Source organism: Embiotoca jacksoni, unplaced genomic scaffold (assembly GCF_022577435.1).
Source record: "Embiotoca jacksoni isolate LCO1_2020_lvr unplaced genomic scaffold, fEmbJac1.0.p SCAF_2, whole genome shotgun sequence".
NCBI classification, from domain to species: Eukaryota; Metazoa; Chordata; class Actinopteri; family Embiotocidae; genus Embiotoca; species Embiotoca jacksoni.
Window position 1 is genome coordinate 3,704,730 of NW_027185340.1, and position 24,958 is coordinate 3,729,687.

Consider the following 24,958-nt stretch of genomic DNA (forward strand, 5'->3'; position numbering starts at 1 on the left):
CTGCACTCTTTTTGTCTTTTGATGGGATCTGTCAGCCTGCAGAAGTATTTTGCACTCACTCATGTCTGCTTTTGAAAACCAGAAACAGAGATGATGTGTGTTTCTCTTTCCATTAAAACAAGTTCTGTTTTCAGAGTATTTATTTGCACTGTGGACAGAGAGTGCACCGCCCTGTCCCATACTATGCCACCCAGTCCCCCGGGGCCACTGCAACATGCTGCACTACACACTGTCACAACCCTCCTGCACTACACGAGTCTCATCACACTGAAACTCCTGAGTGGGGCAGTTAGAGAGAGAGAGAGAGAGAGAGAGAGAGAGAGAGAGAGCGAGAGAGAGAGAGAGAGAGAGAGAGCAAACACCGCCTCTCCCTCTCACACGCCTCCCCCCTCCTTCCTCCTCCTTCCTCCCTCCATGCTCAAATGAGAGCTCCAGCAGTCTGGTGAACTTTTTCTGAGTGACAGGACCCTCTCAGACTGACAGTCTGTCGGCGAGAATAAACCGTGGGATTCATACGTGTGCAGCCATGGGAACCACGTAACAGTGTTAGATGATCTTTTCAGTTATTATCATTATTTTGTAACCTTTCTGAGTCTTGCGCGATGGAGTACAGAGCGGGACGAGACGATGGGATCCTCCATGCGCTCTGAAGGTAAACTTTTCTTTTCTTTCTCCTTCCCATTCTCAAGCGGGTTTGATGGAAAAATTGGCCGTTTTACGGCACATCTTCTCTAATGCAACCGTGATTAAGCATCTTACAGCAAACAGCTGTTGATGGAGATCACACGTTAAATGTCACATCATCTACAATTTTATTTTAACATTATTATGTGGAATCATAATTCTTTATTAGGCTTGGCTGTATAATATTTTTAAAAGGTGTAACCCACTTTCTTCTTATTATGTTTTAACTGTTACAATTAGATACATACTACTGTAAAGTCTTGCTGTAAGGACTTTGATGTGTTAAGTGCCATGAAATAACCTGTGTTGTGATTTGGCCCTATATAAATAAAAGTGAAAGTGCATCTGATCAGGTGTTCTGCTCGACATGAGCGCCTGGTCTCATACAGCACTGCTGCAGGCTCTTAAGCTCCAATCAAATTGGATATTTTGATGAATGCAGGTGACTGACCGGGCTGCAAAATGCACCTCATACCCAGAAATAGTGTGGCCAGGCCTCTGGCAGATTTTCGGTGCCATGAATTGCATTCTAACTCAGCTTAAAGAATAAATTTATAAACGGATTACTGACTCAGAGGTAATGTTTCAATATTGGCCCCTGGACTGGGCTTTACATCTGACAGTTACTGCCTCTAATCTTAAAAGATAAACAGAGTGATTGACAGGACAATGAATGGGCTTTACTCCATTTTTAATAAAAGTTTTCAGGCACAGGGTATTTGTCTTTCTGGACCCAGCGGCCTGACAGAAATGGTAAAAATATTCCTGATAGGTCAATAAATTAAAGAAAATTAGATAATAATAATAATAATAATAATAATCATAACTTTATTCGTATAGCACCTTTAAAAATAGAGTTTACAAAGTCCTCTACAGAGAAGCAAAGCATAGTCATACATAACGTCAATAGAAAATAAATAAAATAGATGTAAAGAGGAGCCCAAAGGTAGATGAACAAGTGAAAGCAAAGCTGCAGACAGGTTAGGCCCATCCCACACATCTAAGGCCACAGGTAGCTCTGGTATTACTTGCGGTCTAGCCTTCAGGACTTCAAAAGACACTCCTCATGACTATTCTGAACTGTCAAAACATGTCCATAAAACCTAACTCGGCTTGGAGTTGAGCCCTGTTTAGACTGCTTACACAGTGACCCCCTCAGCTGGATGTTGGTCGACCTTTGTCGACCTCTGCACGGTGGCGGGGTTTTCTCCCTAGCTGAAACCTACAGAGGCAGGATTTTGAAAAAAAACTGGCGGAAATGCCTCTTTCTGACGGCTTTTCCTGCGGGAAGAAGCAAACTGTGATCTAAACTTGGAAAGTGACGAAAGGACATGAACAGGAACTCCAGACATTTCCCAGATATGTTGCCCAGAGGGCTTCATTGTTCTGTTAACACCATTAATTTTTTGGAAATAGGTCACAGTGGGCTTCACTTAATAATTTACATCTAGGGCATTTCAAGAAGATAATCCTTATGTCACATTGGGTGGATGGCTGTATTGCATGTTTCTTTGTCATATCCCAATCCAGTAGATTTCTCACACATTTGTGATGGTCCCCATAATCCAACTATCCAACAGCCTTCCAGGTTATCTTACTCATTCTGCAGACAATGACGGGACATGCGAGGCCTAACGCTGCGCTACTCACATATATCAGACTCACCTGTCTGCCAATTTGTATCAATACAAGTTGTCTTGCATCGTCTCAGCAACATGTAGCTGAGTCATTGCCACAATTACAATGCTCACACTCTCTGTCTAGTTCCAGCCCAGAGAATGAAGTGATACCATGCTGCATAATTAAATCTGCAACATGTCAGGGCAGCTCAGGATAGCATCATAAAAAGGCCTGTGGCAAGAGTGACAAACTGTTGTTTGGTAACAAAGTTTACCTCTTCATTCTCAGATGCGTAAAGTAAACAGGCTGATTGCAGATGACGTGGCCCTAGGTGAAACTGTAAATGATAGGTGTGCAACATTTTCCCTCCTTTTTACTCTGCCTTTCGCCTTGTGCAGAAAGATGTGTGTTGCAGCTGGCTGTGTTTGCTAATTCACTTCTGGGATGACGTAAAGCCATTGAAAACTGCAGCAGCATCACATCTACTTCATGTCACACAAGAGTCCTGACTTCTCAATGTGTTGTTTCATATCTGGAAACACTTTATTTGGGCATTTTTATTCTTACCCTAATTTTATTCTATTTTATTTCTTCTCTAACTTTAGTGTCTGTTAGGTTCATATTTGCTCCTGAGCTAAAGCGTTGTCCCTGTTGGTCAGTGCAGTACAAAATCACTTCTGTCATGTCCCCATCAGTCCTCCTGTCAGAGCTCTCTGTCAGAGCTCCACACTGTGGTGGCTACAAGTCTTACAACTAATTTAGAGAACTTTAAACTTGGAAGGAGACATAAAATGGTCTCTGGTGCCTTCTTTTATGGAGTTTTTTCATTATGGAGATACATAAAGGCACAGAAAAGATGCTATAACTAAACAGGTGATAAGGCATTTTAATGGGTTTGCCCTCTGAATGGTTCGTTTTACTAAGACCAATGTTTTGAACTAGCAAAAGTCATCATACCTGTCATATCATTTGATCGCTCTGCAGGATGTGTGTGTGATGGAGGACAGACTGAGGCCAATCATGGAGCCTGAGCTGAACTGCAGCTCCCAGTGTGATTCCCCACTTTGCTTCATCCAGTCAGGATTCAGCAGGCAGGAGGGCCTCGACATTCTGCAGAGACTATGCAGTCTCAGCACGGTAAATCTCTCTCTTTCTCAAACACGCATGCATGTTAATACATATACATATAATAATGAAATGTAACAATAGCAAGTATGTGAAAATAGTACACATACTATATCTGGGCTATGCATAGGCAATGAGAATGAATTTATACAGTACATGTATACAGTTCCACACATTGTTGACTTGTCCAGCATGGCTGACCAAAAGAATATTTTTGCCCTTTCCAAAGGGTTAAAGGGTAAAAAAAAATATCATATGGTCTACATACAAATACCCCAATTAAATTTGTATTGTAGTCTATTATTTTGACTCTGCTGGTAAAGTAATCAAATGAATAAGATGTGAATAATAAATTGCCCAAGTGTTTTTAGTCAACTGGTCTGTTAGTAAACAACTCAAGACCCTCCCCCTGTTCTCCCCCCAAAAAAACATCAAATGATATGCACTAGAAATGTGGTACTATTCTAGGCCAGTTGAATAGCAGAGATCCAGAAGGGTAAAGGAGATGGACTACAGAAGCTATGTTTAGTATCTTATCAGTCACTTGCACCTTTAAGAGAAGAGTAGGCGGCGATCAACACCCCGAGGCGGGGACACGAAGTGTAATGTGACTTTCCAAATAGATACTAAAGTAGTGGACTCGCTGTGTCAAGGAACACAAACACGGCTTTCTCTCCCTGCGGCACCGCACAGAAACGAGGTGAGTTATCTCTTTGATTTCTCTCATGGTTAATGATGTTAATTTATGCATGGATCAGTCTCAAAGAACAAATAGCATCTTAACCCGAGGGAAGGGAACAGTGAGCTGCGCTATGTTTGCTTTGTTATGGTAATGTTTTATGTGACTAGATGCTCATATAATATACTGCTTTATTTCATTTTAACGTCCTTACAGCCCCTCTTTATTATTGTCTGTTGATCTCAGATGATATTAAAACTGTGAAGCTAAAACTAGATACCCTTTGATGAAATGTAACACCACGCATTTGTTGCTAATTGTGGATGTGGACAGATCAGCAGGCACAAGTGTTTCTAAAGTCAACAGTATAGTGGAGGGACAAAAATACAAGCGGCTGAGCCAACTTATTGCATTAAATCCCACCTGTTTTTCTTTCTGGATGCTTTCCCAGATATGGCCACCGTTGGCAGTGTGCTGTCAAAGGAGCAGCTCCTTTGCCCCATCTGTCTGGATTTGTTCGAGCAGCCAGTTTCAACTCCTTGTGGGCACAACTTCTGCCGGGACTGCATACAAAGATACTGGCAGAGTGTTAATCTGCTGCAGTGCCCCATGTGTAAACACAAGTTGCACACGAGGCCTGATCTCAAAGTTAACACCTTCATATCAGAGGTGGCTTCTCAGTATAAGGAGTTGGAAAAAAAACATGAAAGTGAAAGCAGTACTATGGACCAATCACCTGGCCATGAAGGAAACGTTTCATGCGATGTGTGCGTCGGAAAAAGAGTCAGAGCTCGTAAATCCTGTTTGGACTGTTTGGCTTCATTCTGTGAGACTCATCTGGAGCCTCATCACGTTCTGGGCACCTTCAAGAAGCACCACCTGATTAACCCAATGATGAACATGCAAGACAGAGTATGTAAGAAGCACGAGAGACTCCTGGACCTGTTCTGTCACACTGACCAGGTGTACGTGTGCCAGATCTGCGATAGGACAGACCACAAGGCTCATCACACAGTGCGTGTAGAGGATGAGAGCAGAGACAGAAGAGCTCGGATTGGAAGCATAAACGTAGAGGTGGAGAAAATGATCAACGGCCAACTGCAGAAAATCTGTGGGATCAATCAAAGTGTTCAGCTCAGCAGGAGAAACACAGACAGTGAGATTGAAGAAAGTTTGCAAGTCTTCAACAAATTGCTCCATTTGGTCCAGAGAGGCCAAGCTGAGGTGGTGGAGGCGATTGGTGCGAAGCAGAGGCAAGTGGAAAGCAGGGCCAGCCGGCTCATCGTGGAGCTGGAGCAAGAGATTGATCAGCTGAAGCACAGGAGTACTGAACTGGAGCAGCTCTCGCACACTGAAGACGATCTCTACCTTCTTCAGCGCTTTCCAGCTCTCTCCACAATGCCAGCCACCAAAGACTGGTCTGAGACCTGTGTAGAAAGTGCAGAATATGTGGGCACAGTGAGGAGGGCAGTCAGGAGAACCGCACATCAGCTGGAGGAGACAGTAAAGGCTGAGGTGAAGAGGCTTTGTGAGAACGAGCTTCAGAGGGCTCAGCGGTTTGCCTCGGATGTGAAATTGGATCCCGACACAGCTCATCCCAAACTGGTGCTGTCTGAAGACAAGAAGCAGGTCCATCACGGTGACGTAGCCCTGAGCCTCCCGCACAACCCGGAGAGATTTTACCCTGGTGTCAGTGTTTTGGGAAAGGAGGGTTTCTCCTCCGGCAGGTTCTACTATGTGGTCCAGGTGAAAGGGAAGACCGAGTGGGATGTTGGAGTTGGACTCAAATCGGTCAGCAGAAAAGGCGGGAATATGCTAAACCCTGAAGGAGGCTTCTGGGCCCTGGGGAAGAGAAATGACGAGAGCTACTGGGCACTCAGCAGCCCTCCTGTCAGTGTGCCGCTGGTGGAGAAGCCCCAGAGAGTCGGCGTGTATGTGGATCTAGAGGGGGGGCAGGTTTCTTTTTACGATGTGGATTCTCATTCTCATATCTACACCTTCACTGGATACTCCTTCAATGAAAGACTTTTCCCGTACTTCAGTCCGAGGAGGAATCACGGCCTGGTCAACTCAGCCCCTCTTATTATCTCGCCTGTCAACGTGTAACATTTTTTAACATCTGTTGCTGGAATATTTTTACCTAGTTTTGATTTAGCATTTTCACATAAAAAGCGGTAAACATATAGTGAGATATCTGTTGCTGTGCTTTAATAAAATTGGGTCTGCTGAGATGAATCATGTGCTTCGTTTTTTGCTTTTGCATCAATCATCTAAAACAGTTAGAGTTTGAAACATATGTAAACAGTATTATTGGATGCGTGTGTATCTGAGCTGCATCTGAAATATTTTAAATGGGATTTTAAGAGGTTAGCATATGCATGTGTGTGTTTTTGTGTGTGCAGATGGCGGTGGAGCTCCCGAGGCGTTACCTCTCCCCGGTGCTGAGTGCTGTGGTGTGGACGCTGCTCTCCTGCGGCATCCTGTTGGCATTCTGCTTCCTCCTCTTCACGCTGCGCTTCAAAAACAACAGGTAGAGTGCAAAGTGAAACACGTTCAGCATATAAACACAAAGAGCTATTGAAGGAAGTTAACTGATTCACAGTGTGCATGTGTGTGTGTGTGTGTCATATTATTAGGATAGTGAAGATGTCCAGTCCCAACCTGAACGTCCTGACTCTCTTTGGAAGTGTCCTCACCTACAGCAGCGCCTTCCTCTTTGCTTTTGATGAAAGAGCTCATTCACAAGTTGGTGCATCTTCAGCTGTGCTACAAGTAAGCATCAAAGTCACCCTCAGAAGTCCAAAATATTTTTTGTTAGATTGTTAGGTACTCATACAGTGCTCTCTCCCGTAGGCCCGGATGTGGACACTTTGTCTCGGCAGTACCTTAGTGTTTGGCCCAATCTTGGGGAAGACATGGAGACTGTACAGAGTGTTCACCCAGCGAGTGCCCGACAAGAGAGTGGTGGGTGCTTCGTAAGCTTCCTGATGGTCGTTCCAAATATCAGGATGATGTACCATGTTCTTTTGTTATCCAGTCAGTTTTTAACACATTTTACAGCGTATTAATTAAAAAAAATAATCACATCCCTGTCTGACTGACTGATTGATAGATTTAAAATGCAGGCCCTCAACATCGCTGCAATAAAAATGAGTCGTTAGTGAGATTTCATCCTTTTATTCTTTAATATTTTGCATGTCCGCCTTTATTTTTGAGGACATATTTGATCTTGCCTGGCACTGATGAGTGCAGTCTAACACAAGTTTCTGGATAGTTGTTCTAAGATGAGTTGTTTTTTTATGTGACTGTTTCAGATCATCCGAGACATCCAGCTGATGGGCTTGGTGGCTCTGTTGATCCTGGTGGACATGTTGATTCTCACTGCCTGGAACCTCACAGACCCCGTCAGGTGTTCACGATCTGTCGGAGCTGTTGTCAAGGTAAAATTCATTGATGATTTTGAGAAGCTGAACAGAAAGTTGTAGAAGAAGTTATGACTTTGTTTTGTTGGGCTGCGGAACAGTGTGAGGACTTGACGTGTACTTACTGAGCCATTTTTTTCATCCGATGCTTTTTTCTGTCAAATAATTTGAATGAGCTTGATTTTTATGACTGCAAAATTACAAACTCATCTTCCTATCTAAATGTAATTGTAATGTGCATGTTAGTGACATAGCCTAATAAATCAAGTGTCAACTAATTGATAGTGTATGGTTTGCCTTGATGTAGGTGATGGAGAGGGACATTTCCTATTCTTTGTCTCAGCTGGACTCTTGTTCTTCTGTAAACTCAAATCTGTGGATCATCATTATTGCTGTCCAGAAGGTAAGCAATCTTTATTTAATCTTTTATTTAAATGCAATGACAAACTAAACGACTGCTTTCAGATCTGTTGTTGTTATGATGACACAATTTAGCTATTCATATTGTATTGCATGTGTTTTCTTTTTGTAAAATTACTTTCTTCCAATATAAAGATAACAAACTCTGCCTGCAAAGATATAAAGGTTTCCTTATGTTACATGATTTATGCATATTATTACAAACTCTTCATATGGTTAAGCGAATATATGTGACGGGTACTGTCGCATCCCCAACATTGAAACTAAACTGTAGATTCAAATAACTTTTGTTAGTCTAACTTCTGAAGAAACAATAGATGCTGTATACATTTTGAACCAGTGTGCTCACTTGAACTTTTATTTTGTTAAGACTGACTAATTCCTAATTAAGTCTTTCTTTAATCGTCTAGTCAAAAGATATCTGCAGTCTTTACAAAAAAAAAAATCAGAACTCGACATCAACAAAAAATTTATTTCCACATGACGCTTTAAATGTTGTTTGTACTTTGTCTTTACTTTGTCCCCAATGCTCTTTCTAGGGATGTCTTCTCCTCTATGGCACTTATCTGGCTGGACTGACGAGCAACGTCAGCCATCCTCCAGTCAACCAGTCTCCCACCATCATAACAGCCGTCACTCTGGTCACCTTCACCTCTGCTGTGGCCGTCCCCGTGTCCACCTTCCTACAGGCCTGGCCCAACCTGGTCTACAGCACGGTGGCTGGAGCCATTTTCATCTGCACACTGGCTACTAATTGCATGCTGTTTGTGCCTCAGGTTAGAGACCAACACCAAGTTAGAACTGTTATGCAAAAATAGGATACCACCATGTGGTGAAACCAGTAATAAATACACAGAATGAGTCAGACAAGCACAGATACAGTGGTGTTGAAAAGTGTTTGCTCCCTTCCTGATTTCTTATTTTTTTGCATGTTTGTCACACTTAAATGTTTCAGATCATCAAATAAATTTAAATATTAGTCAAAGATAACACAAGTAAACACAAAAATGCAATTTTTAAATGAAGGTTTTTATTATTAAGGGAGAACAAAAAATCCAAACCCACATGGCCCTGTGTGAAAAAAGTGTTTGTGACTTTCTCTGTTTGGATGAAACTAGTAAATTCTACAAGCGATTGTGGCTCTCACACTTCACAAATTTTCAGTGTGTGCCGTTTTCCATGTCTATCAGTGGGGTGTGACTCATACAGAAGGTGTTTATTAGTCAAAACTACGTGGGTGCTGCAAACAGGTTTATGACTCTAAGACAGTCTGGCAGATGGTTTATGGTAATAAAGAAATGCATCTCTTGTGGAAAAGAAGGAAATATCTGAATGATGAGCAATACGCTCAAACACACCTGGTCCGAATCCCAGGTTAAATGGTTCTGGTAACGTGTGTGTGTGTTGTGTGTGTGTGTGTGTGTGTGTGTGTGTGTGTGTGTGTGTGTGTCTGTGTGTCTGTGTGTAATATATATTGTTGAAATCAGTGTAACATACTGCTTGTTGTTGTTTTTTTTAACTCTAAACTATCACACTTGCAACCATGCAGCTAACACAGTGGCGTCAGTTTGAGGAGGATCACAACAACCCGAGTCAGATGGCCAAATACTTCAGCAGCCCCAGTAAGAGCCAGCCGTCTGTATACAGCCAGGATGAGATCTACTACCTGCTGGGGGAGAACAACTCCATGAAAAAACTCCTTACTGAGGTAATGTAGTGTTTTCTTCACAAAATCTACCATTCAGTGAGAAAAAAAGAAGAAAATGGAGGGTTCACATTAACCTCGGTCTTGAATTTTCTTGTGAGGTAACCAGACAGATTTTCTGTTTGAATTTATTGCCACAAATTTACATTTCCATCCTCATTAATGTTATTCCTGGTGATATCTGCACTTAAAAAAAATTATAAGTGGGGGAGTAGAAAATAAAAGCCACGATTTTCAGCTGGTGAGTAGAAGTGATGCTGCTCTAAGCAATTATGAATCTTTTATTAAATATTTTGGATCATTTTACTGATCAAATGATGGAATTATGCTTCAATGAACCGTCCGCAACACCGTCCATTTTCCGTGTACATTAATATATGAGATACAGTGACCAAGTAATGGCTTATTTTTTAAACACAAAAAACATTATAAATATTTGCAAGGGTAGATATGCTGAAACAGGCATTAAGCAGGAGGTAGCCCACTTACTAGACTAACAAAATGTCACAATTTCGGTGATAAGGACCAACCAAGTGGTGAAAACGCATAATATGCAGAACTAAAAATATATTTTCAGTATATTATGAGCGAGCTTTAGATGAAACAAGATGGATTTAGTTTCTCATCTATACGACACCAGCTGTTTCACAATATGTGGGTATCGTTCTCTCCCTGCTCGACTGCTCTGTTTTTATTTAGTCAAAATGGAGAAAACTGACATGTGCAAAGTTTTCTTAGAGGCAGATATTTCTCTTCATGTCTCAAAATGTTTACACTTCTGTTTGGCATAATTATTTTCAGAAGAACGCGGTGATAGACGGTCTCCAGGAGCAGGTCAAGAACGCCAAGGACAAACTCCTTCGACTCATGTCAGCAAGCCAGCCCTCCATGAACCAGGACATGGACTCCTCCAACACTAACCTCAACTCCTCCTCGACTCAGACCACTGTGCTTCAGTCTGAAGGTCCCTCTTCTTCTGCTCTGTCTCAGAAAGACTCTAAATCCAGGGTGTCACCCCCTCATCTCTCTCTGTACCTCACTGCTGCTCCTGGTTCATTACCTGCTGCCGCACCGTCCTCCGAGCCTTCCTCTGTCCCAAACTCCTCAGCCCCAATTTCTGTTTCCTCCCCTCTCCCCGAAAATATTTACATGAGTGAAACCCAGAAAGATGTCTCTTCTTTTAGCCCCACTAGCAGAGACATAGCTGAGTCCAGAACACGGGAGGGTCCTAAACAGCCAACGCCCCCCCTGTTTCCTGGCTTACTCAGGACAGCAGAGGAGACAGTTAACTTTGTCACTTCTCTACAGTCCAGCAGAGCGTTCAGCCCCTCTCAGGTTGAACCATCTGTCAGTCATAGTGGCTTAACACTTCAGCTGGGACCAAAAGCTTGGCCAAATGGTTTTATTAGCAGTGATCAGTTGCAGGAGATCCTCCAGGAGCTTAGTGTAGATGCAGTCTTAGAAACCACCCTTCGATCCCCCGCTCTGCCGTCCCGGACTTCTTCTCAGCTAAAAGTGACCAAAACCCCCACTCTCTCCCCTCTATCCTTGCAGACACCCTGCTCCCCTCATCCGCCTGCTTTCTTCCGCTACCCGAGCATCTCCCCCTACGCGATGAGAAAACGTCGTCCACCCTTTCATTCCTCCAGAAGGGGTTTGACCCCTCCCTGCTTCTACACAGGTTCAGAGTTTCCAAGTTGTGGGAAGAAAAGAGAAAACTGTGAACATCAAAATCCAGGAAAGCACCCGGAGGGTATCGCTGTGGACGGTACCCTTCTCCAGGCTCACAACAGTGACCTGGAGGTGGAGGAGGAGGATGTAGAAAGGCATGAACTAATAGGAAAAAGGCCAAGGTGTGTTTCAAGGTCTCACAGCTGTTCAGTTTTGCATTGCGCAGAAGAAAATCGCACAGCTCCAGCTGATGTGGAAATGGGTGGTGATAATGAGCTGCACCGTAAACGCATTAGAGACTCCTGTGGGTACTGGGACTCAGACTCTAGCAGCTCAACAGATTATTGCTACTACCACCGTCCCTACTGTGACTCTTGCCTGCAGCGAGGCTCGCTCCTGTGCTCTGACAGCTCCTCGGACTCATCTGACAGCGAGTACGACGGCTACACGAGCCTCTACCGCTCCCCCCGCCCCGTCGTATTCAAGGAGGACCTCAAACCCACCTTCGTATAAACTTTACTGCACTTTATATATTTATCCATTTTATTTCATTACCACTTGAATTTAAGTCTTAAGAAATGTTCTACAAAATTAGCGTTGAGGATAAAGCAGGCACAAAGATCCTTAATGTAAATCTAATGTGCTTCTATAATGGGAGATAATTTGACAGTAGCTTTTAATAGCAACGTGTTTTGCATTCATAATGAAGAGGAGGTTGAAAGTCTTGAATCTTACATAATAGGAGTGTTTTTTTTTAACCCTGCAACTATTAGATTTATGGAAACTTTTGTAGCTCAAAACAACACAGTGCTGTTTATTTTTTAATATTACTTATGGCATTATTTGTGCATTTCTACAGTCTGATGACATTTAGAAAAGTGTTTTTTTTTACCCAACTTACATCATTTTTAAAAATAGAGACAAAACTTAAAATAGGTAACAAATAGACAAACAAAAAGAAATGTGCACTCTCTTAGCTGTTGTGCAAATGCTGTATTTATTTTGATATTTATTTGTTGACGTTTTGGTGTTCACAATTATGTTCTGGCTACTTTATACTGTTTTACATTGTTGTACACATTCCTTAAATTATTTTAAGCAAATATGCTGCAAAATTGGCTTTAATTTACCAATCTTTGGAATATCCTACACAGATCTACATTTTGTCAAATGTTAATTTGGTTTACGGGACACCGTGCTCACAATGTCAGAGCAGAGTTTGGTTAAGAATGTTTCACTGTTGTTACTTTTCTCCACTTATTTATGTTCTCAGTATTATTGTTCATCCTCATTAAGACTATTTAATATGCAAAGCTCACATTTGTCTGGTGTGTGTGACTCGTGTGTGTGTGTGTGTGTGTGTGTGTTTGTGTCTGTGTGAATTTGTAAGAGAAACTCCACACCAGTCGTTCTGCCTCTTTTCCTGTTTGTCTGTAGATGAGTCATCAGAGCGTTAACAGAAAGTGTCTACAACACTCGCTTGATGCAGACGTGGATTAGTCTGCCACATTTCGAGTTCCACAAACCAACAAGTATATCTATGTTGGATCATGTCCTTTACTCAAGGTGCATATTCTAACGCATGTTTTTTTTTTAATGCTATCCACCATGGAACCATTGAGGGAAAAATATTGAAACCATTCGATACAACAGAGCCTCACGATTGGGTGAAGATACAGGACATACCCAAGGGCCCGAATCATTTCAGTCTTCAGTTGCGCCTCTTGATTTTCAGGCCACCTAAATGTTAGAAGCCCTGACACAGTTGCATGCTTTGCTCAGTTTATAATTTAGCTTTGACGCAATGTTAAATGGAAAACCTGATTTACCTTTCCGTATTTCAAGCAATATTTTAGCATGATTAGAATATTTCCAATCCTCCATATTACGTGACTGTAATTATGATCAGACAGATTCAGGACTTTTCATAATATTCCTGCAACACAAACTAAATCTCTCTCCCCTCTGATTTTATATTTCTCTTTCCTGACTCTCCCCTGCATTTCACTCCCTTTTTCTTCCACTAGCTCCACTCTGTCTCTGTATTTTTTTTTTCTTCCACTAATGGGAAAATGTGTGTTTGCCGGGGGAGGTGTTGCAGTGAAGGGAGAACAGTGTCTTGCATTACTTCTGCTCAGCTGCTTGTTTTTAAAATGCTGCTCTCTCTTCTGCATATGGACCAGAGAAGCGCAGCCTGGGAGAAATTCCCTTTGATATGGAGCAAAGTATAAATATACCACACAAAAGACCGACTAGCAGCCCACCTAACACTGTGAGGGAGGACAGACTTTCCTGCCAAGCTAAGATAAGTGATCTGAGTTCTGCTTCAGATGAGCAACACTGGCATATTGAGGAATAAATATAGCTGTCAGTCAATGACACCATTTGTTTCTCTAGATTATGCAATACACACTGTAAAGGGACATTCACTCTGGTGCATGTGCAAAGAACACTAGACAGACAGTTTTAGGACACCGGAGAGGCATAAATGGTAATATTTTCTAATAAATCCATGGTTTATAATTTGTAATTAATCCACTAAGAGTCTTGATAGATCAGTAATGCGAATAATATAAATTTCTTAATTGCCATGGGGAAAAAAAAAATCCTTTCTACTAATTTGGACCAATACCAAATCAGTAAAAGTCCTGCATGAAACATCCTACTTATCATAAACTTATAAGTACAAGCAGCAAAATGGTGTTAAAGTATTAAAGTAAAAGTACAGGTTTCATCCCTGATATATTATTATATATAACCTATATATTAGATTATTAATGGTGAAGCGTCAGTGTGTCAGCAGCATGTGACTGTTGGAGATGCTGCAGATGGAGCTAGTCTAAACTACAATGCACAACGTACTTGATATACAGTTTTATATTGAGGGACAGCAGATAAAGCAGATCTTTATTTATTTATCATATTTAATTGGCTACAGACAATGCTTTTAACAGTTAAAAGGTTTAAATCAACAGTTAAAGGATACAAGAGATGTGCATGTGAAATTAACCTGCAGGTGTAGTGACAGGACAGCTATGCACATATGCAAACACACATTGTTGGAATTATTAAGCAGACACTAATTAAGTGGATGTGCCAGAGGGCTGGAGCGGGAATAATAATAATAAAAAAAGTGTCGATGGGAGATAGAGGAAAGACTTCTGTAGCTAACATAGCAACAGTGCTTGCCTGACCACCGGTGCTCGGTGACAGCTGGGTCCATTTGAACTGACAGTCCGGTTTCGGCTCTCCATTGGTCGACGGAGTCGTCAATCCAGAGCTTGGACCCGCCCACTGTCCTCACCGCGGCATGGGAAAAAGTCTTTGAAGTCACGAGGGCGGTGCCGAGAAAAATTACGCCATGTGGTGCTGGAGAGCTGCGTTCTCATTGGATGGACGGGCGGAGCGGTTAACGCCCATTCCCGAAGGATGTCCCTTCTGATTGGCTCGACTGGCCACCCCCCCCCAGATTCACCGTTTGCGCGTTCGCAGCCTTCCAATTCTTCGTCACGGGTTAAGTCAGCGGCGTGAACTGCATTCCATCATGGCCGAGCGGTCCGTGCGACGCTTTACGTAAACGGCGCAGCTAACATGCGCAACGACAAAGACAGCGAGCCTGAAACCTATGGGGAAGGAATAAAAAAAAAAAAAAAAAAAAGAGAAAAAGAGAAATTCAGTACCGTCGCACTCCGTACCTAAAGAACCAGCAATCCGCGAGGAGCTCGCTGCCCCGGGGCCTCGGGAAAGACACCGAATTTTGACGGCGGCGAGGCCGGATTTTGGAGCCCCGCGTAAGTTCGTTGAAGAAGACCGTGGCAACTGGCGGATTTTTCCGTTGGACCGTCTGTAAAGGCTAGGGTATATAGCGAGGGAGCCGCCATGGCAGTCGGATCATTGAGCCTCCACATCGGGATATGAAGAGGAACTGCATGTGTCCCCGAGTCGTCAAAGAAAACGCCGCATTTCTAATTTGGATCCACGCCGGATCGACGTCTGAACTTTGAACCCTTCTTCATCTCGGTGAAATTGATTCCAGACAGAAATTGGTTTTTAAACGAGAGAAGGAGAAGGAGGAGGAGGAGGAGGAGGAAGAGGAGGAAGAGGAGAGAGAGAGAGAGAGGGGGGGAAAGGACCACAGGGAGAGGCCAGATTCATGACTGTTTTAGTCGGGAGACGTGTCTTCAAAGGCCCGCTGAAAGAAAACCTGGAATATAAGGACGAAGTAATGCTCTGATTGGTGGGAAAAGAAAGGATCATTTATTAGAAGTAGTGTGAATGATCGTGGCTTAAAGGGATCTCTTTCTGTCTGCCCCCCCCCACCACCACCACCACCACCACCCTTTCCCCCCCTCCTCCTCCTCCTCCTCCCCTTACTCCCCCTCCCCACCCCCCCCCACACCCCCCCACCCGTGACTTATAGTGATATTAATTTACTGTCATCCTTTTTTTTGTGGATGAGAATCCCCGGCGGATCGATCAACCCTGCCGTTTAAGCCAAGTCACAGTCTCCGAGTCGAGAGAACCAAACGGGATTGGAGCATGTCGGGTCGGCCCAGGACCACATCCTTCGCGGAGAGCTGCAAACCAGTGCCGCAGCCCTCCGCTTTCGGCAGCATGAAAGTCAGCAGTAAGTACACCCCCCCTCCTCCTCCTCCTCCTCCCCTCTCCTCCTCCTCCTCCTCCTGTAATTCTAGTAGCAGCGTACGAGTGTCTGCATGCGCCAGGCCCGGTGGTGGGCTGCATGTGCTCGCTTTAATGTCTTCTCACTGCCCAGCCTAAAAAAAATAAAAAAAAAATGTGTCATCGCGTTAGCTCCGGGTAGCTCAGCCCGGTGTTACACACAGAGATCGGACGGTTCTGACTGAGCGGCACACGCACACCGCTGCTCGCCTCCGTGCGAGCGCACACAGACCGCTGCGCTCTGACGCGCCGCCCCGGGGCCGGTCAGCCTTGACCGGGGGTTAGCAGGCCGCGCCGGGGCAGGGCCGGGCCAGAGTGAAGGTAGTATTGGCACCGGCCCAGGTCAGAAACCGAGCCTTCCTCTTTTTTTTTTTTCTTTTTTTTTTTTTTAATATATATACCGCAGATCCGCTGTGATTGTTTTCCGTTTGCAGATCAGATCTTATAGTGGTTTTACTACACGGCACCAATCATAGGCGTAATGGAGTTAAAGCGATAGGGTCGGTCTATTACGCAACTGTCAAAGCGGAAGGTGCGCCCACAGTTGACTCGGGCGAAACCGACGCGATCCTGGAAAGGGCTGGTTTACTGCTCCTATTTCTATGGGCCGTGGCGAAATTAGACGTCGCGACGACTGGAGTCTGTGTGACACACACACACCCACGCACACACACACACACACACACAGTATCCTGTTCACGAGGCCACAGTGGCACCGTGCCGGGGACTGGTTATAGACTGGACTGCAGACATGGAGACATGACGGTGGCCTACCAGCTGATCGAGGGAGGCTGGCAATATTAGTCCTCTTTTGACTCGTCTGTTTCATCCACTTTGCATCTCCTATTATCGCTCATACAGTTTGAATGCGTGCACTCACTCACCTTTCCACTGTCTACCCCATGTCTAATTTTATTTTTGCAAACTGTCATATCATCGCATGCGATTAGTTTGCTGTCATTATAACATCTTTCTCTCAGAGCTTGATCGCATCTGTTTCTGATACAATAAAACAAGCTTAAAATAATGTTTATGTCTTAAGGTCTGCATTACAGCTGCATGACCCACATTTGAGTATATTAGGCTGTTCGACTCGGAACAAATCTCTAACGCTGATTTCAACATTATTAATAAGTGTTGACTGTGCAGGACGGAGACATCTACTGTCTTCTCTTGAACACGTTTGTGTGTGTGTGGGTGGGGTAGGGTGGGGTAGGGTAGGGTGGGGTAGGGTGGGCACAAACGTGTCTGTTAAGGAATGTTGACGGTGCTTCAGGGCTGGGATGTGATCATGATGTGTGTTAGTGGGGTGAGGCCTGAGGCTCTCCTCTGGGCTTTGGCACTGGCAACCACTTAGTGGACTGTATGACACACACACACACACACACACACACACACACACACACACACACACACACAAGCACACACACACACAAGCAGGCAGATGCACTCCAATCCCAAACCTAATACTTGTGCTGCCCCAGATACATGTATGGGTGTTAAAGCGTTCCTGTTAGTGTGTTCAAAATGGAAAAAGGACAGAAAATGCTTGAAAAAACTTTTCAGTATAAAGAAATCTTTTGCCGATAAATCGCCTAAATGTAAAAACTTGAGGACTCTGTATTTGCCTTCATTGTTTTTCAGACATAAGCTACTGAATTTGTGGGCTTGCTGTGGTTGCTTAACCTGATTTTTTTTTGTCTCTCCAAGAGACTCATCTGGTGAGTCAATACATCATTATCAGTTATAACAGGCTGACCATGGAGTCGCCCAATTAAACGGGAGTTAAGCAAATTTATTTCTACAAGCAGGTGGTGTTCAACCCCGTAGAGGAAAGTAAAGTCGCTGATTGCTCAGATGTCCTCTGAGGTAAAATGCCAATATATGAGACATGCCATGTGACGATCTCTCAAACTTTAATTAAGCACCAAATATTATCTTATTACTTACTTAATATTGATAACCAAGTACTAATTTGAAAACATTGTGAGGTTCGGGGATGTTTTCCCACCTAAATGTGTATCTACACAAACTTTTTCACTATCAGTTAATCATTCGGTGTATTAAATATAAATTCAAATTTTCTTTTTAAAATGCCTGTCATAAATTCATAAAACCCAAAAGGTGTTTTTTTTTAGTTCGTTTGTTTTATCTCACCAATAATCCCAAACCCAAAGTTATCAAGTCAACTGTCATTTAAAGTTACAATCTCAAAGATGTCTGGTTTGTTCTTTGGTGGCACTTATGTCGATAAGCAGGAATAGCAGCCGTGTTTTTGAACTTCACTTCCCAGAGATCCGAACGGCGTCACCCGTGCGATGACGGTAGGAGGACAGTTGGAGAACGAGCCGGTATACTTGGCAATATAGTAATTTAACAGACATTTATTTCAAGGAAAATCTTTAAATTATTATTATTATTATTATAATACTAATGACAGCATCAAATCTTCACATGTGGATGATGGAATCAGCAAATTTTTGGCCTTCAAAGTGTACAATTGTCAGAATGTAAATTTTTTTTGCCAACTTGATTCATTGACTTATTGATTAGTCAATGATTTCGTCATGCTCATATACAATAAGGATTACTTTTGTAAAAAATAGTGGATCCTTCTGTAACAAGTCACAGCAGATACTCATGTTCTACTTCTGGCCTTTAAAAAAAAGAATGAAAGAAAATCATTGCAGAAGTACGTGACGTGCTGTCAGCTATATCATGTTCGTACTTTGGACTGATTTTATAGAGCACCATGTCACCTTGCTGGAATCTACCTACACTGGTGGTTTTTTTTTTCTTTCCAGGATGTCGTCCGCTGTTAGCCTAACCTCCACCTGTTAGACACACACACACACACACACACACACACACACACACACACACACACACACACACACACACTTTTAACTTGGCTGATGATCCTGAGCAGCTGTAGCTGATGTGTATGATCCAGGAGAGAATGCTTACCCCTCCCACACACACACACACACACACACACACACACACACACACACACACACACACACACACACACACACACACACACACATACATATCCATGCATTCATACACCCACATGAGCACTCTTAGGTTTTGTTTTTTGGGGGGTGAGGCAGCTGGCCAAGAACAATGAGCGGCTTGTTTAGCATTTCAAAGCTGCAGCTTTCTCGCCCTCCTTTTCCTTTTCGTTCCCTCTCTCACATTTTGCAAATGATGATGGGAACAAAATCAACTAATTATACTCTTTGATTCACAAATGAAACGACAGGGCTTAGAGACAAGACAAGAACCACCACCAGGATTTAAAAGAGAGCTGAGTTTTTGAGGGAAAGAGAAATAAGAGGATGATCAATCCGTGCTCGGTGTGTCGGGTGTCGTCAGCGTCGCTGCAGGACTGGGTGGCCGTTGCTCAGCGGGCTGCACAACACTGATATCTAAAATCTCTGCACCTTCGTCGTGTCTGGTCGAGAACTCTCCATCTCCGAGCTGCTTTGCTGTGCGAGCGCTCGCATTCCTGCGATTGGATGTTCCAGTAATGTCGTGAATTATCTCATCGGCTTTACAACAGCCGAGGAGCCCTTTGCACTTTGCACGATTGCGCGTACCTGTAAAACGTGTGCGTCTTTAGCTTGAGTCCAGGCGTCTTAACTGATTGGGCAGCGGTGACCTGAAGGTTAGAAAAGTGAGCTTCCCCGGACGAGCAGGCTAAAAATCTGGGTGGTGGCAAAGTGAAGAAGCAGCACTGACTCATCCTTCATCAACACCACTGTAGTGCCTATGAGCAACACCCGTAGCTCAGCTGGTCCAGTGGAGCTGCTCAGGTTTTAGGTGTGAGTCAAGGTTTTCCTATAAATGAGAGGTTGCCTTTAGGTGAAGCTCCCTGCATGAATAAAGGGTTGAAAAAAGATCTCCTCATATTTTATTAATGAATGTCATTTTGATCTGCATTCAACAGCTGAAATCCATTTAAATTATATTCCGAGCATTTTGAATTTTGAGACCGAACATGTTCAGCGTAATGACCCTGTTTTAACCCAATTATAATATATCATCAGTGCCTCAGTTTGCAATGTGTGAGACATGGTTCGACTACAATGGCCACACAGCTGATAAATGCAGCATAGAAGGAAGTCATTGCTTGAATGTTTGCCAAATTTCAGGTCGACAAACTTATGGACAGTTTGGCAGGTTCACATTATGTGACTGGCACTTGTATTGGTGTGATATTAATGGTGTGAAAATGTACCTTCACCCCCGCAATAAATGCATAACTAATATTACCATGATAACCAGATTACCACTGCACATTTCAGAGTCCAGTGTTATTTCAAGGAACGACTCTACAGTAACATAATTTTGTGACTTGGGCTTGATTTGGACGTTCATGTTGAGCAGTTGGAATATATACATGCCAGAATGTCAAGTGTATTAACAGATGCATTAAAAGATATAATTGTCAGAAGGAGTTTGAGTTTGTGAAATTATATCTAAAACCAATTTTTTTTTTTTTAAAACAGCAAATTCCATGTAAAATCCAAGCTGATGAATGTAGAGAAGAATTGTGATGATAGGGAAAAAAAAAAATTCAGCCTGTAGGTGTTTTTAAAATGTGCTAGGTCATGAAAAGACTCGGCAGCAAGGCCGATATCTGCGAGACTCAACCTTGAAGGTTCCCATGCTGTGTGTGTGACATTGAAGTGCACACACACATTTCAGAATCCGAATCACGAAAACGTTATTGTCCATCACAGCCAAGAATATTTTGTCTTTTCTCACGAGTAATCCAGGGTCAAAGTATTGCTGTTGGGCAAGCAATTTCTTTTTTAACCCTCAGTGTAGTTGAGCCCATTAAAAACGTAGTCAAAGCACCGTATCTGTTTGTGGGTCTGCTCATGTCGTTAGTAGAAAAATATTCCCACTATAAATGTTGTATCGGGGACAAAGCTGGTAACTTTGAATGGTATATCGGCACGTGTATCCTGTAGCTGCTCAACACTCATGTTGATTTGCCCCCATTGTGTGCACACGTTGGCCATATTCAGTTGTGGCCTGATCTAGTCTGCTGACCTGAATTACCGATTGCTGCCTGCAGCTGAAAGCATGTAGTTAATACAGCACATATACGGTAATGATTTGCGATCTGTCATTTGTTACATTAGTTGTATTCTCCTGGCAGGGTGATTTAACCAAGTAACCATGGCGACACTACTAGCGCATTTTGCAAGGTTTCTGTGCTTTTACCGATTTCTTTGATCGCTGTGAATGTCATCCATGTCGCATTATGATTTTAAGGAGCATTTTCCATACGCAAGCGATGTACGTAATATTCTAATTGGTCACTCGGGCATAATTTACTCGACTTAAAAGATGCTTCTGCCAAGAAAAGAAGTGAACTTTCAAAACAAGTTGATCCTTGATTGATTGCGACCACTTACTACAAGTATAAAATGGAGGGAAATCTGCATGACGGGTGAAGAGAAGGATTTTACACGTGAAAGGTCGTTCTCCATCGAGGCGTCCAGTCACATCTGCAGAATGCAAAAGGAAAAAATTTGCCATTTTCAATACAGACTGATAGCTTGGTGTGTGTGTGTGTGTGTGTGTGTGTGTGTGTGTGTGTGTGTGTGTGTGTGTGTGTGTGTGTGTGTGTGTGTGTGTGAGAGAGCATGCACGCATGCACGCATGCACGCACAGACTTTTCTCACGGTTTGAGGAAGTGCAGAGGCGTCATAGAAATGGCCCTGCTGGAATATGTAGGCAGTCATATTATTCTCTTTCTCTTTGTCTTTCCCTCTCTCACTCTCACACACACACACACACACACACACACACACACACACACACACACACACACACACACACACACACACACACACACGTACGTTCTTGGAAAGATTATTTCTGTCGTTACAGAATCCATCTTCATTTTTTCTTTGCAGCGTCGGTCTGTCAGTTTCTCAGAGCTCACCTGTTTTGTCCCACCGTTTCCCCACTCTGATACTTGGAATGACATCGTCAGTAGCTGAGCTCGTCACTGGTCACACGGCAGCAAAAGAAACTGTAAACACGCACGTTAATGGAAAAACGTTCCACACATGTATAAAATGATTATTTCATGGACACCGGATGGTGGAAACTCTTTTAGTGTCAAAACCGATAATCCTGCTGGAAAATAAGGCCATGCAGCCACTGAGTATGAAAATAAATAGGACCAGTAAACCTCCACACTCTTAGTCTCAAGGCAAACATTGATTTCCTGGCTTTCAATATAATTCAAGCCATGCAAGGTTTGTTCATTTAAAATACGCATGCAGACGTGTGGTAGTTTGCCAGAAGTCAGCATGACACGGCCACATCGACCCGTCACGTAGACGAAGCACTGGCCTGCCAGTGTCCTCCACGTGGAGGTGGCCTGCCACCGCCGCATGTTACTCAGGTTTTCTGCTAAATAACACCACGATCTGGAGCAGCCGAGGTTATTAAGCAGCGCTAATCCATCCATCAACATGATTTTGTGCACGCTGTGAGCTACGATCTCAGAAAGGAACCTCAAATTAGACGTTCGTTTCGGCTCTTTTCTGCTGAAGTTCGTGTGAAAGAGGGATGACGTTATAATCTGGGCTTCAGGAAGATGATGTCGCAGGACTTGTCGTGTACGATGTGTGTGTGTGGAGGTTTTGGGGTTAATTTCAGAGCCTTTCGGAGATTGTAGATAGAGGCTGTGTGCATTTGTGCCATGTGACACGCACACTCCTGCCGGGTCGTCCGTCATACTGCCAGCTAATGTGGACTTTAAACCCTGACACTGCTGTGGAGAGGCGGAGGGAGAGAACCCGCTTCACTCCCTTTAAAAGCCCATTTACACAAGCATTGAAATATCTCAAAAAGGTTTTACTCCTGAGGGAGGTGGAAAAGTCGATGTATGGATGAAAGGTAAATGCAACTCATTGGAATCAAAACGGATTCAGTAAATAAATGATAACTCAGACGTGAATTTCACTGAAGCTTCCGCTCACAGCACAAAGCTGCATTATCAGTTGTTGAAAACGCTCCATTTCCATCGTCCGGTGTTGTCTGTCATCAAGCTTTCCATCACAATCCCTCGTAATGTGTTGACCTTTGTTTTGACTGGCATTCTTTTAATTACGTCGTTACGATCTCTTTTTCTGCAGTGGGACAATGGCCACCTACTGCTCGATGAACCAACTCCTGATATTCACATAACAGTAGACGCATAAATTAGACTTTTTTCTTTTGATAATTCGGATAAAATGTGTTTTAAGTTTGGATGGAAATCTGACTTGAGACAGAAGTTGTCAGATATGAGAGAAACGTGGTAAAAATCTTTGCTTGTCAGTCCACAATGGTGGACATAGATCGAGACATGTGCATTGATGGCCAATTTGAAGTTTGATGACCAAATCCAGCCTGCAGCAAAATTCAGACAACGGTAGAAAGTTCAGGATCAAATTCTCACCATGTGGCTGCGTTCACGACCCACATCTACAAACCAATCAATCAGAATATCACCCGAGTGGATTCACAATACACCAGCCAGTTTTTTTTTCGTGTCATGTTTGAATATAGGTGGTTTAAAGCTTGTTTCTTTTACACCTACTCTCCTTGTGGGTTTGAATGCATTGATACACGGGCACAACGGCTGATCTGGTTTTTCCTCTGGACGTTTTAGAGACTAAATGATTAACAGAAAATATAATCAACAGAATTTAACTTTGTGTCATGTCCTCTCTGATGCTCGTTTTCTCTCCCGTACCTGTAAACACTACTGCTTGATTTACAGTGTGCAATTTGTGCATATCACCACTCTGTTCTGATGTGTCTTATCTCCATGGCTCTCTCTGTAGGGGATAAAGATGGCAGCAAGGTAACAACAGTTGTGGCCACTCCGGGCCAAGGCCCCGACCGGCCACAGGAGGTGAGCTACACCGACACTAAGGTCATCGGCAACGGCTCTTTTGGCGTCGTCTACCAAGCTAAACTCTGCGACTCCGGAGAGATGGTGGCCATCAAGAAGGTCCTGCAAGACAAGAGGTTTAAGGTAAATCCTGCTTACACGTCTACTCACACAACTCTCACCTGTCAACAAAAAGCAAGAAACGAATTACAGAAAAAAGCAGCATGTTTAAATGATGCAGTCGGACTCTCTTTCCAGCAAGTCATTCTCTTTCCTTTTTTTTTTTTTTAACAATTTGACCGAAGTTGTCGCATTGTTGAATGTGAGTGAGTAACTGTGACAGAGACGTGAATGGAAAGATCGTTCACACGAACAGGGAGATCGGAGAAGCTGAGAAACAAGAGAAAACAAAGGAAAAACTTCTTGTGTTTTGCATTCAACACATTCCCTTGTGTGGTTGGTGTGTGGTGTGTGGTGTGTGGTGTGTGGTTGGTGTGTAGTGTGTGTGTGTGTGTGGGGGGTGGGGGGGGGTGGGGGGGGGGGTTTGGGGGGAGGTGGGTGATGTGTGTGTCTTGTCTCACACAAACAAACTTGAACCCATTAATACTCGGACATCTGTCGGCTTCAGTTCAGTTGCCACCTTTGAAACATCGTGTTTCTTTCCAAGTAAAGCTCTGCTGGAATCCTCCTCTTGTGCTTTGAATAGATTTGACTGATGACTTGTTGTTCCTTCACAGGGACTACGTTATATCTGCTTCCTCGGTCGGAGGCCTAAGTATGGACACAAGTATTCCAGTCATGAGGCTCATGCTGGTTTTGATCATACGGGGGATATGATGCTTCGACACAGCACGAAGAATTATGGTCGTGTGTCTTCCCGTATATATGAGAAACACTAATATCCCACTCGGTGACTGCTGCATGTTAATGATATTAATTTGACTGCAGCTGTTGACCTGACTTGATCTCTACCTGTTGAAAAACCAGCATCCTTGAACTCTAATAAAGATTTTAATGGGTCAACATTTTGATGCGTT

General features: G+C 43.3%; 3 protein-coding genes across 7 annotated transcripts in view; all 3 read left to right on the forward strand.

Moving 5' to 3' along the window:
• Positions 1–495: 495 nt before the first annotated feature.
• gpr156 (G protein-coupled receptor 156) lies at positions 496–12,642 on the forward strand. Of its 2 annotated transcripts, none has more exons than XM_069154014.1 (10): positions 496–652; positions 3,289–3,441; positions 6,511–6,638; positions 6,745–6,880; positions 6,962–7,072; positions 7,423–7,548; positions 7,838–7,933; positions 8,490–8,666; positions 9,500–9,658; positions 10,457–12,642. In XM_069154014.1, the coding sequence occupies exons 2-10, from the start codon at positions 3,301–3,303 to the stop codon at positions 11,837–11,839; spliced, it is 2,457 nt and encodes an 818-aa protein (XP_069010115.1). In that variant the 5' UTR covers positions 496–652; positions 3,289–3,300; the 3' UTR covers positions 11,840–12,642. The 2 variants fall into 2 exon arrangements, with proteins under 2 accessions (XP_069010115.1, XP_069010114.1); XM_069154013.1 differs by having other exon boundaries at positions 497–652; positions 8,490–8,726.
• Positions 4,046–6,343, forward strand: LOC138200969 (E3 ubiquitin-protein ligase TRIM11-like). The gene is made up of 2 exons (XM_069154015.1): positions 4,046–4,129; positions 4,560–6,343. Exon 2 carries the CDS (start codon positions 4,562–4,564, stop codon positions 6,212–6,214), a length of 1,653 nt encoding a protein of 550 aa, XP_069010116.1. The 5' UTR covers positions 4,046–4,129; positions 4,560–4,561; the 3' UTR covers positions 6,215–6,343.
• A 2,183-nt stretch (positions 12,643–14,825) lies between the features above and the next one.
• The window catches only part of gsk3ba (glycogen synthase kinase 3 beta, genome duplicate a), a 31,570-nt gene continuing 21,437 nt past the window's right edge, over positions 14,826–24,958 (forward strand). For 2 of the 4 annotated variants that reach the window (XM_069154019.1, XM_069154020.1), the window contains exons 1-2: positions 14,826–15,953; positions 23,872–24,065. In XM_069154019.1, the coding sequence (XP_069010120.1) occupies positions 15,866–15,953; positions 23,872–24,065 (282 nt within the window). In that variant the 5' untranslated portion in view covers positions 14,826–15,865. The remainder of the gene's footprint in view (positions 15,954–23,871; positions 24,066–24,958) is intronic. The other 2 variants (XM_069154017.1, XM_069154018.1) reach the window with 2 other exon arrangements.